Source organism: Musa acuminata, chromosome BXJ2-6, assembly GCF_036884655.1.
Source record: "Musa acuminata AAA Group cultivar baxijiao chromosome BXJ2-6, Cavendish_Baxijiao_AAA, whole genome shotgun sequence".
Lineage (NCBI taxonomy): Eukaryota > Viridiplantae > Streptophyta > Magnoliopsida > Zingiberales > Musaceae > Musa > Musa acuminata.
The window spans coordinates 23,800,794-23,819,462 of record NC_088343.1 but is presented as its reverse complement, the minus strand read 5'-3'; the positions used below and the strand labels follow the sequence as shown (position 1 = coordinate 23,819,462).

General features: G+C 36.6%; 1 protein-coding gene across 1 annotated transcript; it reads right to left on the bottom strand.

Annotated features, from left to right (window-relative positions):
• Nucleotides 1-6,507: 6,507 nt before the first annotated feature.
• LOC135615215 (uncharacterized) lies at nt 6,508-13,395 on the bottom strand. Its single transcript, XM_065113419.1, has 5 exons — nt 13,047-13,395; nt 11,345-11,687; nt 9,917-10,185; nt 7,800-7,999; nt 6,508-7,246 (listed from the first exon to the last, which is right to left on the bottom strand). The coding sequence occupies exons 1-5, from the start codon at nt 13,234-13,236 to the stop codon at nt 6,812-6,814; spliced, it is 1,437 nt and encodes a 478-aa protein (XP_064969491.1). The 5' UTR covers nt 13,237-13,395; the 3' UTR covers nt 6,508-6,811.
• Between the last annotated feature and the right edge of the window lie 5,274 nt (nt 13,396-18,669).

Below are 18,669 nucleotides of genomic sequence, written 5' to 3'. Positions count from 1 at the left end.
ATATTATTTATTTATTTATTTATAAAGAAAAAAAACTATAACGACATTCAAAAACATCCTAATTGACTTTTTATTATTTTTTTTTATCAAACACCCTAATATAAATTATATCTATATCTATGTAATTGAAAGAAAATAGCGTAGCAAAATATTTGTATTCATGTCAAATGACAAGAATTTGCATCATGACTCCTTTATAATATACAAATTATATGATAAATATTTTCTATATATGAATGAAGCAGTCAGTATAACAATACTCAAAAATACTTTAATTGATTTTTTATGACTTGTATCAAACATTTCAATGCAAAGTATGTCCAAATTCATTTATTCATGTCGTATGCAATAAAAAGAATCACAAGAATTTATATCCATCACCTCATTCTATTGAGATACCATATTTTTTTTGTCTTTCTGTATATGGACGAAAATATTATAACGACTTTTCAAACCGCAATAAATAACTTTTGATGACTTGTATGTTTATTTGTTTAATATAAATTATAAATAAATACAATAAATATGAATCATGTTTATATTTATTTCATCTTGTTTAAATTTCAAAGTTAAATGTGAGATATACCAATTAGTTAAACTTAAAATCCACATTCCTATCTATCTACTAATAATAATATTGTGATGTAATTTGTAAGATATACCAATTAGTTAAACTTGACTACGAATCATATATTTATTTAATATGATGTAAGTAAAAACAAAATAAAAAAAAGGAGATTACCTGAATTCCAACGTACATGATATAACAGTCGGAAGCAATGCCACGTTGGAATATGCAGCCTTTGATGGCAATCAATATATGTCGATGACATCTCCATCTCTCGATCCAATAATACATAGATGAATATTTCTTTATGATTAAATATGTTTGGTCAATTTCGGAATAAGATGATGTCATAATTTTTTAATAGCATTTATAGCATTTTAACAAAATACTATAATGCTATTAAAAGTATTGTAAGTGAGTCGTATGAAATTAAAATATACTAGAAACATTTGATGTAGCAAAGTAGGATTCAAATAAGTATATACGATAGTTTAGGAGGAATATTATACCAATTACAATGTTTTTTAATAATTTTATAGTGTTTTTAGTATCCCAACAAAAATACTATAAAGCTATTAAAAAATATTATAATTGAGATATGTGGAATTAAAATACAATACAAACCAATTGATATACCAAAGAAAGATAATTCTATGATTGTTATAGAATTATAGTGTTTTGTCTCCTAAAAAAAACAATATGACTAATTGAAAATACTATAACTTACTATATAAGGGTTTTGAATTGATCAAAAAGATTATAAATTAAGTTCTAACCTCATAAATTAATTATAAAATTATTAAAACATAGAACAAAAAAACTTAATTTTGTTAGGAACGTGTCGGTACTAAGAGAGGGGGAGGGGGGAAGGGGGTGAATTAGTGCAGCAATAAAAACGTCTATTTGAAAAATTCTTGTACGATTAAAATCAATCTCGGAAAGATGCTTAAATTTCAAACGTTTACAAAAATGTCATGACTAAATAAAGTAAGTAAATAAGTTTACAATATAAGAATTAAAAGTAGAACAAAGATACAAACCGATTTTATAGTGGTTCGGTCGTCGTGACCTACATCCACTCCACCGATTCCCCTTCCGTCGAGGCCACCGGCATCCACTAATGATCTTGTTTCAATGGGTGAAGATCAACTACCATTTTACAACCCTCTTCTCATTTTCACATGTTTAGGAGACAACATTTACACCCTCTTCACTCCTCTTTAAAACTATACTAACACTTAGAGTTTTTTAGATAAGTCCTCACAATATTACAACAGAGTTTTTCTACTTTTTTTCACTCAATTCTTGTGTATATTAACTAGGAATGAGAGGGGTATTTATAGGCCTCAAGATGATTCAAACTTGGAGCCTAAAAATGTCTCATTTTAGGTTTCTTGAGTCTTGACGGTATCACCGCTTGTGCTGGGCGATTCCATCACTTGGGAGACTGTGTTTAGGTGGTACTACTGCCTGATAGTCTCGAAGACTATGTCACGATGGTTCCACCTGTTGGGTCAGGTAAGTATTATATAGGAACGAATAGAAAGGAGCACAAAGAATTGACATAAGAAGAGATGATCAACGAGAGAAATGACACTCACTTCATAGATAAAACGATCGACGAGAGAAGATCGGTGAGATTCGACGGTTGACGGAAGCTAGGGCACAAGAGGAGAGGGAACAACTAATAGGAGCCAAGGTGCAAGAGGAGAAAATTATCGATGAGAGTTAAGGCTCAAGAAGAGAGGAAATAGTTGGGCTTAGGGGCATGAGAGAAGAGGAAATAACAACGAGAGTTTAGGGTTTATGGTGTGATCGGTGTGAAAATAACCAAAAGCCTCAAAATCGTTGAAAATAGTTGACGGCATGGCACGGAGAGAGCGAAGGGAGGGACACAAGAGGAAGAGGAGAAGGCGCATGTATCTACTTTAGAAGTTGAACACAAAGAAGAGGACATGAAAGCGTAGGTCTAATTCAGATCAAAGTGATAAAAGAGTAAAGATCGGTCTTATATGATTACCTCCAAAACTAGCATCAGCTACATTTAATTAGTGAGAGACATTAGAGAGTATTAAAAGAAATAGACGGTACCAAATGATAAAAAAAAATGTAAAAACTAGAAGCACCTTCCAACAAAAGCCTAAAAAAATAGATAGATAGATAGATAGATATTTTCAGTAAATTTATCCTTATATATTAAATATCATATTTTCTAAATCATACAAAATAATTCATCTATATATTGAAATTAATTTCAATATATCTATTATAGTTGTTCATAGTAATAATAAAAGAGATTACTATTTATAATCTTCTTCTTCTTTTTTATCATTTATAATCCTATTTTTAAAAATTTAAATATTCCTGAATTATCCACGTATATGGCCCTCAATTTATAACTTAAAAATATTTTAACCATAAGATACGTCAATATCAATCCATAGAATCAATTGATACATCATGAGGATTACTAACTCGTGCATCACGAGATGAGATTAGTGTTACATAATACATAATTTTCCCACAATGAATCAATGTTCTTATACTATTTCTTCTTATATTTAACACTCCTCTCAGCACGTACGTGACAGTAGATAAAGAGATTATGACACTCTCTCTGCATGTATTGTAACTATTGTGAGCCCCTATCTATCTAGATGGTATGATTCAGGAATAGTAATCACACTTCAAGCATAAAAAAGTGATAAATGACATCGGATGATATAATCTTACATCAGGTTTCAAATCACCTTAATGATAAAAAAAAAAACTTAATAATTCATTAGTTGATCAATCTATAATATATTATTATTTATTTTAGTTAAATACACTTAAGTTTTAGTATTCAAGTAGTCGAGCATCACTCGCATATCTTTTAAATCAGCTCAATCTCTACGATGCTTTCAATAATATACTCTTGAGACAATTCATCTTTATATGTTTGGATAATCCTCGATTGGCGAGAGGAAAAATGCTCATAAATCTAAATCTATATAACTAATATCATTAATTACTAATCAAATTTATGTATATATTGTTAAGAATTAAAATTATAATTACACACATCCATATTTGAAATAGGACCAAGTACCCACCCAGCAAACTAGTTAACACCAACCCGAGATGTGAATCCAAGCTGTCAATACAAAAGTGTGCATATAAGTACCAAGAAATGTATAAATATTAGTGTACCACTCTTATCACAAAACAATATACATCCAAGCAGATACAATAGATATATATGCCTCCTGTGCAACATGCTGAAAATTAATATCATCGTGTATAGGAAATAAAATATATATATATAACCATTCTAATCTAACACTAAGACCACATCTCTTTAGAAAATGTTCGAAAACATTATCTACTGATAACTCGAGACACTCCAACGATGAGCACATGTCAATGTAGGAAAATATACAAACATGTCATTACTCCTCCCAAGTCTGACATGTATCACATATTCTCGAATACATCGTAGGGGCCCATCTGCACTTAGTGACCACATAGATATTTGACAAGCATGGTTTAAACATTTTAGTTGTCTCTACTCCCGTATAGCATAAGAAATGATTCAAAACTCTTCGATATTGATGGATCTACCGAGCCACTACGATATACTTTATGGACATCAACGATGCTTCTGTAACGTATTTGACCTTTGCCTCATCCTCGTAGGACCTTCATCTCCTTTGAGTTGGACAAACTTCAAAATCCTTATGGTTCGATCCCTCACCGTGTATCCACACCATAATCTAATAGATTTTAATAACTCTATTATCATGACAAACAAACTAATACAAGACTTGAAAGATGTACTTTTACAAACACTCGAAAGATATATATATTACTAAAAATACCCAAAAGATGTAGTGTTAAAAGCACCTCAAATATGTATATTTCAGATAAAATTGAAAGAGCTCAAAAGATATATCTTTTGGATAGTTTTAATAATGTTTAGAATATAAGTGCTTCGAGTATCATAAAATAGATTTAAAAGATGCATATTTTAGATTATTTTTCCTCTTGGAATCGATCCTCCCTAGAATTTGAATGACATGGCTCATGGGCCTACGAAGGTCGAGTGTCAGATAGTTGGAGAGACATTGGAGGGGCGGCAATCGGCGTCGGATAAGGTTGGTAATGATAGAGGGGGGAGCATCGACAATAGGGACCATGGGTTGAGAGTGATAAGTAATAGGGAGAGTCGATAGCGACAGTGATAGTGTGCACATTAGCAAGGAGCAATGATCAACAACAGCAACAGGTGGTGAGGAGATTCGACAATGACAATGTGCGTGCATAGGTGACAAGGAGTAGTAAGGAATAGGTTGAAGGTAGCAATTGACGACAAAGAGCAATGATCAATGGTAATGAGCGATGGGAATAGTCATCAACAATAACATGCACAACGATAGGGTCGATGATTGGTAATAGCGAGCGGTAAGAAGAGTCAATTATAATAGCGAGCGGTGGAGAGAGAGTCAGTGACAGCAACATGCATAGACGATAGGGAACAGTGATGGATAGGCTAAGGTCGATGATCAGTGGGGGAGCAGTGATCGATGACAACGATTGGTAGAGATAGTCGACAACAATAGCTTACACAATAATAGAGAATAGTGATTAGTGGCAATGGGTAGTAGGGAGAGTCGACACTAATAACATGTGCATGTGATAGGGAGCCGTGGGAGATAGACAATGGGCGATAATCGAAGTCAACGACCGGTGGGGAGAGTGAGTAGTGGTAGGCTATGCAAGCGGGGCTATAGGGAAGGAAAAAAAATATAAAAGAGAAGGGTAAAAGTAGAATTTGAAGGATTATAAATAATAAAATATTATTTTATTGATTTTTTAAGGAACTATGAATAATAAATAAAGGGTTATGAATAGTAAGCTCCATAATAAATTATGCATTCAAATTATTATTATTATTATTACTTAAAAATGATATTAATATACTTGAAATAAATTTGAGAGTGAGAGAGATATGCTTATTTATGTGATGTATTATTATTAATAGTTTTAGAGCAAATTCGACTCTTCTTGCCCACCTTCTCGATGAAGGGATTCCGAGTCCTCCCTCCCCAAATTTTCTAGATTTTCTTCTCACCAGCATTGCTTCTTCGTAACTCCTCCCGATTTCTAACACAATTCTCACGGATTTCGTGATTGTTCGACGAAATTAGAGCGAAAGGGGAAGCTTTGTGTAGGATTCGGCCTCCGGATCTCGTAATTTCTCTGAATTTTTACTGTGGATTTTGGTAGCAAGCTGGTGCTTTTCAGAGCTTAAATCCTGGCTAAAAACTGACCCTTTATTTCTCTTTTTCGTGGTCGTGTGCTCGTTCTGTGCGAACCGGAAGAATTTTTGAGCCTCGGGGGGTTTTACAGGTTTCTTAGATTTTCTCATCCTCGTTAGGATTTTGTATGCATTTAATCAAAGGTTTCTTAGTTGCAATTTTTTGTTGTGCGGTCTTCTTCTTCGTTTTGGCACCCCAACTGTTGGTTTTCAGAAAACAATTGATAAGATTATTCATAAAACACCAAGCTGTGATTGGAACCGGAACAAAACACCGAGCTGTGGATCCATGGAAACATCAAGCAAGATTCAAAAGAGAGGCTTTGGGCACTCTTAAACCTCTCCAAGTTTCGATTGTATTTAGTTGGCATGTCCTGGTTATTGATGGATCAACAGTCCCACTTGATGCAATAGCAAGGTTGCACCCCCTTTGTGATCCACATTCTTTTGATACATCATCTGCTTTGACCAAAAGATTCAGATCAACTTCATTTGATACATCATCTGCTTTGACCAAAAGATTCAGATCATATTCATAAAATAGAAGCAAACGAGTCTTTTCAAAGGTCTAATTGGATACCAAAAATACAACTTCGGTGTGTCATTCCATAATGATAAAAAAAAGGATAACAAAAAAGCATGAAGCCCTAAGCAGGAACCTGTTTTTCCATTACCAGTTTTATTACCATTGCTTTGAATGCTGCTGCATGGTAAATATGGTTGGTGTCATCAAACCAACGCAATTTTCATCAAAATACAAGCACTTCTCATCATACCAACGCACTTTTCCATCATGATGATGACGTGAAAAGAGCTTCAGATATTTTGCATACCATGCATCATAAAAGTTTAATCCTCCACATGTTTGATGCATATGAATGTGAATCTACATAAAACAATGACAATGTTGGGGGGGGGGGGGGGTGGGGTTTGGTGTCACTACCTCAGTTTCGCCCTCTCTTCAGCAGAAATCTCAGTGAGAAGATGCCCAGCGCCAGTGTTTGCCAAAACCACCCCTTAGAATTTGCAGGGTCGATTCTTCTCGAGAGGTACCAGGCGTAGATGCTTTCACTGACATGCAAAGCTGCTGACACATTGAAGACGAGTCTCAGGGTCCAGACTGACCGGAAGAAGAAAAGACCAATTGCCCTTGTCCAAGCAAAAGGTCCCACAGGAGGCACGTAAGCTGCACAAAACAATATAGTCATCCCCAGGATCGAGAAGAGCCAGGTAAATATCGTCGGGCCATCCAGCTCTTTTCTCTTCCTCTCCATCCAATATGAGATTGTGGCGTTCAAGCCCTCCTGAGGGCTCACAATTGGTACATAGCCTAGCTCTTGCCTAGCTTTCACAATGGAGAAGTAGTGTGTCACACCAATCTGTTCAAAGAATTATGGAAGTTAGATATTTCAGCAGCACCATGTGCCGTCAATGACCTCTTCATTTGAGTGCACATAGTAAATCACACATGATATGGAGAAAAAGCATCATATGCCACAATGACTTCATCTCTTATGTTTGACAAAGCTCCAAAAAATGATATTAGAAACTCCGGACAAACTTATGTTCATTGTGCTTGGTACTGAATGGATGAAATTGTGAACCGTAGCATGTGAAGCACAGTCACGGGACGACATGGGAAGATCTCAATATGGCAAGACAACAAGACATAGACGTCACATGTAAACAAGATTAGTTGCAATTCAAGTATGATGTAACCTCCTAGAAGAAAAAAATAATTATGGTGTTAACCTTCACTACCAGCTGATTATTTTTAGTTTTTTCATTGAGACTACCCAAATAGATTCTGCATATATGTAGCAAGTGAAAACTCAAAATTGAATGAGAATTCACATTTGAACTCTAAAGAATCCAAGTAAAATCTACAAGTGTCAGTAATCCAATTCAATGAAAAGTTCAAGTATCACTGACCTTGTAAACTTCGGCTGGAAGAAGCAGAGGTTGTGGAAGCCATCTACGATTGAGCCATGGATATAAAAGTGTATAAATGACCCAAAAAATCCGTGCCATCAACAGTGCAGGATGGACACCTAACGTCAGTCTTGGCCAGCCATAATCTAAACTCTGAAACAAAGGCTTCATTATAAACTCAAAAGTGTTGATTGGTGAGCCTGAATAGAAAAGCAAGTATATTTCAAAAATTAGTTCATGATACACGAATAAAAAGAAATATGTAATATATGCTGAATAATTGTTCATGAAAACAATATGAGGACACTTTTTGATAGGCTAAAAAAACCATAAAATGGATGTAACCTGTATCTTCGGTATTACAGATGCTTACCTATATGATTTATTACAGATGCTTACCTACAATATTTTACTCCATGGCGTTGCCCAGAAAAGACCATACCATCAATATGACATTACATGACATTACCAAGGCAAAGGTAGTTCAGTTATACCTTTTTACTGCATGCTACATCACGAGAGACTCTACAGGTTAGATAGCACAGAATGCTAAAGACAAAATTCAGTAAAAGAGACGCCTTCAGGAAAATCCTTCAATACCAAGATGATGACAAAGCTAAAAGATCCCTTGGGTTTTCTAATATTTGCAATTATGAATGAGATAAAAATCTAAGATACAAATGTCATCTTATTCAAAACCAAATTATGGCATCTTCACATGATTCTCATTTGAATTTTTAAATATCTCAAGGTATAGAACAGATGAGAATCCCATGCAAAGGTCGTCTTATTCAAACCCCAATTATGGCATGCCCTTTGCATCATAGCTCATATGCACTATTACTGTTCTTGCAGAAAGTTAAAGAGTGAAACATACTTTCATGTCTCTTTTAAAGGTGGAATGTCCCTTTCTAAAGGTATCCTCAGAAACAAATTTGTTAGCAACAAGGTGGAACCAGTAGCTCAAAGTATGACAGCACAGAGCTACAAGCCATGGACAAACCCCCCAGGCCTTGTCAAAAGACCTTCATAAAATAAAAGCTTTTACTTGATAAAATGAGATCCATTATTATTGTCCAAAATTAGAGCTCAGATTATGTCAAAGAGAAAAAGAAAAAAAAAATGTCAGGTATCATTCACATTTTCCAAACTAAGGATACAGATGTTTAAGAAATGTAACTTTAATTCTGCCAAGTAGTAATATATTTCTCTCTAGATATCAGCTGTTTTTAGCCCTTTATTCCTCTTGTAATCAATGTGTACTAATAATTTGGGCGTAGCAATCACTACATAGTCCTGATATTCCTCTTCATAATTTTAGTAAAAAAAGAGCAGTCCAGTGCATGAGACTCATATCAATGCAGGATGTGGGGCAAGGTAAGTGTTACCCTTGCAATCAGAGATTAACCGTTATTCAAACCCTAGTCATCCAAGTGAAAAAGAGCAATCTTTACCATATATCAAGGCTCGCTCTTTAACACCACGTGGTAGAGTTAGTATCAACAAATTTTTGATGAATTTTATACAACTTCAGTCTTAAACAATTTCCACGTTTTAGATAATTAGACAGTGTTTGACCGGACTGTACGTACCGGTCCGAGCGCAAACCACTATGTGGATCAACCCCGTTTTGCGTGGTTTGATCCAAACCATTTAAAAAAACAATAATAAACACAAAGAGGGCTCACGTTGCTCAAATGCAAGCCCTTAGGGTCGTTCGCTGTGAGCCGCCGATAAGTACACTTCCTCTCCTCTTCTCCTCCATCTTTTCTTCCTCCTCTTTCCTCCACCACCTCCCCTTCTTCCTTCCTTCTCTTCCTCCATTGCACCTTCTCTTCTCCTTCATCTTCCAAACACCGATACATATCGGTCTGGCCAGGGACCAATATGGGTCGGGTATGTGAAAAAGTAATCCTTGGAATTAAATACTATATACTGCAAGATCTAATGGAAGGAAACCACATGAAAATATATGTGCTTTGAAACAGAGATAAAATTCAATAGTTCATAACAAGGGACACACAGAAACAGTATATGCATTGGTCTGTCTTCTTTAGGATCTCCAAATGCAAGTGTAATACATTATAGAAGCTTGATTCCAAGAATCTGGTTGTTACCGTCAGAAATAAAATATGGTTGCCCAGCCGCCACAGGATGTCCTTCTCTACCAGGAATGTCATCTAAAAGTCCCATGCTTGCCAATATCAGAGCAAGAACAAGATTTTCCACATAGACCCAGTCTGTTTTTACACTTGGACTGCCCACTTTGAATAACGCCAAACCCAGCTTTGCAAGGGAAATAATTCTTGGAAAGTGCCTTTCCTCACCGGGTCCATAAATAGCAGCAGGACGAACTGCACAAGTATAAAGGCAACCATCTTTTTTCCTATAACAAGAAAAAAAATTATAAAGAAAATACTATCAAGGTCTCATGGAAGCTTAGTGAGGTGGACTTATCAAGAATTTATATACCGTGGTGGAAGTACAGTAAGGAAGGTACTCATCGAATATTTGTCTACCGGAGTGTAAATACAGTATGTACCAATCTGACCAGGAACTTAAATGTTGGACCACAATACATCAACCCAAGCATGTTGGATGGCTTATATCCCTCCCTAGTTAGTTTTGTATTTGACTGTTTCCATAACAGCAGTCCAACTGTTTAACAAATAAAACTGGCTGACGAAAGAAATAAGAGTCTGAAACAGCTAGCATCCCTTAGTTTGAGTTGCAGAAGCTTGAGCCTACACTAGACATGAGGAAAGAGGAGAAAAAGAAATGGAGGAATCCTGGTCCAAAAAGAAGAAGCTTGAGGAGAGACCGGTGTGCTATAATTTATATATAAGTTTTTTTTTTGTCTTTTTTCATTAAAAGCTAAAATTCTGAAAGTTTGATGCTACATTCAGGCTACCAGAAATAGTTGAATTTGCTTCATGTTTATGGAACCAACAGTCATTTCATTCTAATCAATGGCATCACAATAGCTCCTCTGGGAATAAACAATATATTCACTAGAGTCTCCCAAGAACCTCTCAGAAAAAAAAGCTCATGAAGAAGCTCCTCTTTACTCCAAGAGACTCTCAATCCACTAGAGTTTACCCGATGCAACACTTAGCCTCCCCTTGCACTCGTTAATTCTTAAAAAAAATCATAAAGACATTAAATTAACTTGGCATTAGATGCTTTCAGATCCAACAAAAACTAAAAACATTAAACAAAGAGCTAAGCTCGCTCAGTTGCCCAAAGAATAAAATTTGACGAGCAGTATCTATTAAAACAAGCCATAAACAAAACACGACATCATCCCAATAACAAATCCTAGAACTCAAATACATGGCTCAACTATGACTCGATCAATTTACCTTTGTTCTGCAACAGGAAGTTCTTAAGCCAACCTAGGCATGTCTCTCTATGTCTCCTTATCAAGGTTATGAGAACTACCTCAATTGCTAAAGAGAGACATGCTTATCTTATAAAAAAAAAATCATTAAAGGAAACACAAATGACTATATGCAAAATAATATTTAAGAACTTCAAAAACTTACTTGGATGGACGACCATTACTTTTAAGAACCAGCTGTTCTGCAATAGATTTACTCCGGCCATATGGATCAACATGTTCATCAATAGGAAAATACGGTAATGATTCATTCCCATTTACAATCTCCTTTCCTCCAAAGACAACATTATATGTACTCACATAAACTAGCCTTTTGATACCAAACTCATGGCAGACATCCAACATGTTGCAGGTTCCATTTATATTAACTTCATCAGTACGCCCAGCTTGGAGCATTTCCTTCCCTGACATTCCATATGAAGCAAGATGAAAAACACAATCTGCACCTCGTAAAGCTTTTTCAACATCTTTCTTCCGACTCACGTCCCCTGCAAAATTTAGATGAATTATGTTACTATATAAGTGGCTTAAGAATAGCTCATCATAATAGAAACACAGCACTATAAGCCAGCCATACAAACAACTCCTAGGATCTCAAATAAGTAAGTCCACATAAACTATTTTGTTCCATAATTCCTTACTAATATTTCTGTATTTTAGTATTATGCAATGCCACACCAAACGTTTCTTCAACAATATCCGCCAGCTGAAACTTCTCTGATCTAAACTCAGATTTACAACCTTTATACCAACAATAATATATCAGATAAAAACAGATCCTGTAATCCAGTGAAGAACAGGTCCTATGCTGAACCTATTTGTGCTAGATCCAATCAGTCACAACACCCCATTTCAGAGCTTCCTTCATCTTTCTGCCCATTCACACCCAAACAAAAAAAATCATACAGACTTGGATCTTCATGTTTATATTTTACGTCTTCCAAAGTACCCTAACCCAGTATCTTCCTGTTTTCATCCATATTCAGGATCCTATGCCCTTAGATTTTGTTGTTGGTTACATTTTCATGAAAAATCCTACTTATATAAAACACAACTTGACCAAATCCATCGTTTGACCATCATAAGGCCCTATTCCAACACTTGATCTTCTGTCTCTCTCACCCCAGATCAGATTGGTGTTGGAATGTGGATAAACCACATTGGCCTATCACAATAACCAACTCAAAAACCTGTGGACACTTGCATAATAACATCATCGATAAGTGCCTCCAATGTGATTATCATTAGCCAAATGAATTCCATAACTGAACCATTGCCTTAAAGGATCATATATGTTGGTGTGGCATTCATCCCAGAATGCAAATAAGGTAAGCAGTTCAGTTTAAATGATAGGCTAGTAAATGGTTGCAAAAATGAATAAATCAACTGAACAATATGCAAGAAAACCTAATCATTGTCGGGTTCAGTTAAATGATCAGCAACTGGACAATGCATTCAAGCACTATATTATAGTTTGTTACAGCAATCAGAAAAAATAAAGGTTTTAAAGATCGACCCATCTCGAATTTGAACAACCAGCTATGAGCCTGATAAGATAAATAGAGTTTTTCACTCATCGCACAAAACTTCACAATTTCGCCTAAAACCCTACACCAACTGTAGTAGTTATCGAAGAGAACAAGAAGAGCACGCGATCACCAACCACTCGATTTCTACAGTTGATCAATCTGATAAATTAGGGATTTAGGGCCTCCGAGAAAATCTAACGGCCAAAAGAAAGAGTTTTAGGGCAACAACGTATCAAAAATGTCAGATTGAAGCTGAAACCGCGCCGTACTTGGAAGAGACCGCAGGAGAAGCAAGAGAGAGAAGAAGAAAAGGCGGACCTTGGATGCACTCGACACGGGCCTTGCGCAGCTGGATGGACCAGGAGGAGGCGGGGCGGGGGTCGAGGGACCGGACCTCGGCGGCGCCGCGGCGGACGAGCTCCAGGCAGAGGGCCGCACCTACGAACCCTAACCCTCCCGTCACCACGAAGGTGTTCCCCTCGATGCCCTCGTGCTCGCTAAGATGCATTCTCTCTCTCTCTCTCTCTCTCTCTCTCTCTCTCTCTCTGGAGTGCGTTGACAAGACTCCCTCCTACTTTGTGGTGGTCGCAACACGAGCGGGATGAACCTGTCCGGGATTCAGGATCCCGCGCTATTTCTCCTATCCATCCCCTTCATGGAAACAGATGCCGATACGCAGGAAATGTATTTGTATTTTTGTACTATTTCACTCTTCACTATGTGATGACATTATCGAGATTCGATCTCCCCATCAACTGATTCTACGTGTATATTATACGAAAATATTATCTCCATCACTGGCGAGTCGTCGGTACACCTCCCCATTAATTTTATAACTGAATAGATCATTATTAAATGAATAATAGATCAGTGGATCAAATCATGATTTAGTATATATATATATATAATATAAATGACATGATGTGCACGAGATAAATCCGGTCCGATTTTACATGAGAAGCTTTTGGCCCGATACGTCCGTAAAACCCACCAAGATTGTCATAAATCTTTTAGCTAAAGAAACTCGTAAGACAAAAGACTATAACCCTCGATATATATTTGTTATCTAACTGCCCAATTAATATTTTAAGGATAAGTATATTATTTTATTTTAGAATAGCAATCATTTGGTTGGAATGCTATCACCATAATTGACTTATTAATTATTGGGGGTGAAGGAAATTTTTTTTTATAAATAAATTAATTAAAGAATAATAAATAAATAACATATCAAAAAGTCGATGTAAGTCGTGTCAGGATCATGAATGACACTAAGAGGAGGGTGAATTAGTGTTATTGTAAACTTTCAATGATTTTAAAAAATTACGTTCGATAAGACCCAGGAAATGCGTTTAAACTTGAAAATGTTCATAAGAGTATATGCAAAATCGTAAATGGTTAAATAAGAAGGCAATGAAGGTAAATAGCAAAAGTAAAGAGCACATCGGATTTATAGTGGTTCGGTCATCGTGATCTACGTCCTGTCATGGACTTAGCTGGTTTTGCCTAAGTCGTGCAGCACCCTTGCGTGTCCATCCGCAAATGTCAGCCTCCCCGAAACCTCATGTAGTCCCTTAGGACATACAAAAGAGAAACGGGTTGGAGAAAGTGCCTCACTCAGGATCCACAAGCAATCATTTCAAGAAACACTTCATAACCAATGTAAATTACAAATAGACTTTATAAGCTCTGAATGGTTACACAACAAAGGGTCCAAAATAGTCCACTACAAACTGAAATCTCTCATAAGTGTCCACATAACACAATATTTATTTACAAACTTAAAATGACCACCAAACACAACTAAATTGGGGTTGTTAAGCCTTCGACCGTCCCTCTACATGCTATGCAAAGCATGAACAAACAAAAAGACACGGACATACATGAGCATTACATTAAACATCTTATTTACAGTTTTGTCCGTAACATTCTCCCCCACTTATTCCTTCGACATCCTCAACGAAGCCTTTGCTGACACCGCAACTCCTTACCTTTGTTGAGTCTTCAATCTTCTACTCCAATTGTAATGAGCCTCTTGGCTCATAGCTACTCTTCGCTGCTATTATTGAGTAGTTGCGGAATCTCATTGATTTCGAAAATTCAAGGAATCAAAATTAACATCATCATCAAAATCATTTTTCTTGATTTCGGAAATCTCATTGAAAACAACATGAATGGATTCTTCTATAATTAAAGTTCTTTTATTGAAGATACGAAAAGCTTTAGAAATCGAAGAATAACCAAGAAAAATTCCTTCATCGGATTTAGCATCAAATTTTCCTAATGTATCTTTTTCATTCAAGATAAAACACTTACACCCAAAAACTTTAAAATATGAAACATTAGGTTTTTTATTATTCCACAACTCATAGGGAGTTTTGGTGAGTAAGGGTTTTACTAGAACTCTATTCAAAATATAGTATGTAGTGTTTACGGCTTCGGCCCAAAAGTATTTGGGTAGGTTATGTTCATTTAACATGGTTCTTGTCATTTCTTATAAATTTCTATTCTTTATTTCTACTACTCCATTTTGTTGAGGATTTCTCGGAGTAGAGAAGTTGTGGTTGTATCTATTAGATTCACAAAATTCTTGGAAATCACAGTTTCAAAATTCACCATCGTGATCGCTTCGAATTGATAAAATCATAAAACCCTTTTCATTTTGAACAAGTTTACAAAACTTGGTGAAATATCTAAAGCATTCATTTTTGTGTTTCAAGAAATAAGTCCATGTGTATCTACTATAGTCATCTACAATGACGAAGACATATTTGCTACCTCCTAGGCTTGATGTAGAGATTGGTCCGAACAAGTCCATATGGATTAATTGTAATAGCCTAGAGGTGCTTATTTGATTCTTAGATTTGAAACTATCCTTAATTTGTTTTCCTAATTAACAAGCATCACACACATTATCTTTGATGAACTTGATATGAGGAATTCCTCATAAAGTTCTTTGGATGATATTTGAGTGATTAGTTTCATGCTAGCATGACCTAATCTCCTATGCCAAAGCCAAGCATCCTCATTCAAAACCGAGAAACACATTTCATTGCAAAGATCATTGATGTCAATGGTGTATACGTTATTCTGTTTTAATGCAATCATAAATGTGTTTTTGTGTGGTTTTTCAATAATGCAAGCATTAGATTCAAATTTGATGATATATCCTTTATCACATAATTGACTAATACTCAAGAGATTATGTTTTAAACCATCAACTAACAAAACATCTTCAATAAAGAAGTTGGATTTGTTACCTATGGTTCCTTTGCCAATGATTTTACCCTTGTTGTTGTCTTCAAATGTGACATAGCCTTTGTCTATGCTAGTGAGCTTAGAGAATTGAGATGGATCTCCGGTCATATGCCTTGAGCATCCACTATCAAGGTACCATCTCTTGCTCCTAGCTTGTGATGGTGTATGTCTCTATAAGAAAGGATAATTTTTAGGTACCCATTTGCTTTTGGGTGCCTCAAAAACTGATCTGCATTGTTTATCATGTTGCATAGAGTTTATCATGGTTCCTTTAGGAACCCAAATTAATTTGTTCGGACTAATTTTCATGAATGGACACTGATACGTTTTGTGTCCATATTTGCAACAAAAGTTAAATTTGCTTTGGTGTCGAACATGTAAGATAGAGCCTTTTATGAAGGTGGTTGGATTTTGGTGAGGACTTCTCATAAATCCGATTCCACTTCTTTTGGGAACGTGGCCCTTGTTTGCAAGGATCATGTTCAAAGACTTGCTACCAACCTCTAATTTCTTCAAGGTATCCTTAAGTAGTAAGTTTTCCTTTTAGAGAGTTTCTAGATCATGACATTTTTCACATTGAGCTAAACTATCATGATATTCAGTTTTTAATTTATCAAAATTGCTAATAAGACTATCATGCTTATTTTTCAACAATTTATATTTTCTATTAATTGTTTTGCATTCATCAAATAAGTCATGGACGCCATTTAATAATTCATCAAATGATAAATCTACATTAATTAAATTTGTTACCTCTTCTCCAATGGCCATTAAGGCGTAATGAGCAATTTGCTCGGTGTTGGACTCCTCTTCTTCGGACGCACTCGAGTCATCCCACGTTGCTTTGAGCGTCTTCTTCTTTAATGTTCTCTTCTTAGCTTGGGGACAATCACTTTTTGTTGGGAAATCATAGGGGGGGGGCGACATCATATGCGCAGCGGAAGAACAAGAAAACAAAAATCCCCGATTCCCAAAAAGATGTTCATCGTCGTGCGAAGATTGGTGCGCAAAATCCGCAAAAAACACAAAAACTGCGTATAGAGATTGTGTTACCTAGGGAGATCGTATATCCCTGTTTCCTTGCAGATCCTTAGGAGAGGGTGAAGGAGGTCAAGCGTCCTCCTCTCTAGCGGTGATCCACACAGCAGGGTTGCGACGACGCTCCTCAAAACTCCAGGCCTACTCTGAGGTGGAGAGGGAGAGGAGAATAGGAAGGGCAAGCAAAGACTCTAGCCTATGAGGCTGTGAATCCCTCCTATTTATAGAGATCCCGTGTCAAAACCCTAATGGGTCCTTTCCCTAGTGGGTATTGGATCTGCATCCAATAAGACAAGGGCTCCGTCGGATATCTCATATCCGAACCTCTACTCATCGCAATGCCTACCATATGTGTGTGACCCTCTAGGCCCAATATCGAGCTGGCCGTGAGTCATACCTGTCAGAACTCCTTCTAACTAAGTGAATTATTATCTCTGTAATAATTCACTCGACTCATCGACTACGGAAGTACTAGGCCACTACGCCGTAGTCCCCAGACGATACAGGAGAATCCAATCCATTGGACCTGTCTGTCCTCAGTTACCATGTACCTATAGTCCCTCATCCATCTAATATCCCAGAGACCGTATATCGAGCATGGTGCTGTCAGACCCATACGGTTTCTACTCGAGTCTCGCTCTAATCGGATTCTCCCGGAGAACTCTTTCTCTCTCAACCCGAATGACCCTGGCCAGGGATTTGTCTGAGCAAGAACACATGGGATATTCCTCTCATGATACCGAGAGTGGATGATCCTCTATCGACACTCAATAGCCCTCGTAAGGTCGACTACCACTCCCAATGACCAGCTGTACTAGATCTGGGAACAGCCAAACCTATAAGTCTGGTATCAAAGAGTGGAGCACTCATACAGGACATCCTTGGTGTCTCAAGTCTAAGAACCAGATACACCACTAGGACTACGGAATTGTTGTCTGACAATAAGGCATCATCAACCATCCAGCATTCCGTAAGCGGATCAATCAGTGAACTCATTCTCCAATGAGCACCTGTACTGTATCCCTAGTGTCTCTACACGAGCAGCTATGAGACCAGCTGCATCCATCATATGGACGGGTATACAGCACACCAGTCTATCCGGTTATCACGATGTCCCTCTCGAGTAACCTATGACCGGGATTATTTAGGATATGTGTTTAAAGGTGAATCGATCTCATTATCGTGATCTCATCACGATCCGATTCCCATTGCACAAATCCAAGGACATCACAATATATATGCATTTATGCAATAGTTATAAAGTGATATACGCCAAAATATAATAAGCAAAAAGATTCTGTATCAAGTCACACGTGCCATCACTCACGTGATTGGCTTGCTGGGCACTTATGACTAGCACTTTTGTAGTGTCCCGACTTTTTGCATTCATAGCAAATAACTTAGTCCTTTTTGGGTTCAAGTTTATTTTTTGTGTCACTTTTAAACTTGTTTCTCTTAATGAATTTTTTGAATTTCCTTGTTAGAAGTGCCAAGTCATCGTCACAGTCCTTATCACTTGAGTTTTCTTTCAAGTGGTCATCTAAAGTTCTAGGTGTCATATCCTTCTGATTCTTTGGAAGGATGTCTTCTTGCTATTCATGAGCCTTGCAAGTCATTTCATAGGTCATTAATGACCCGATTAGTT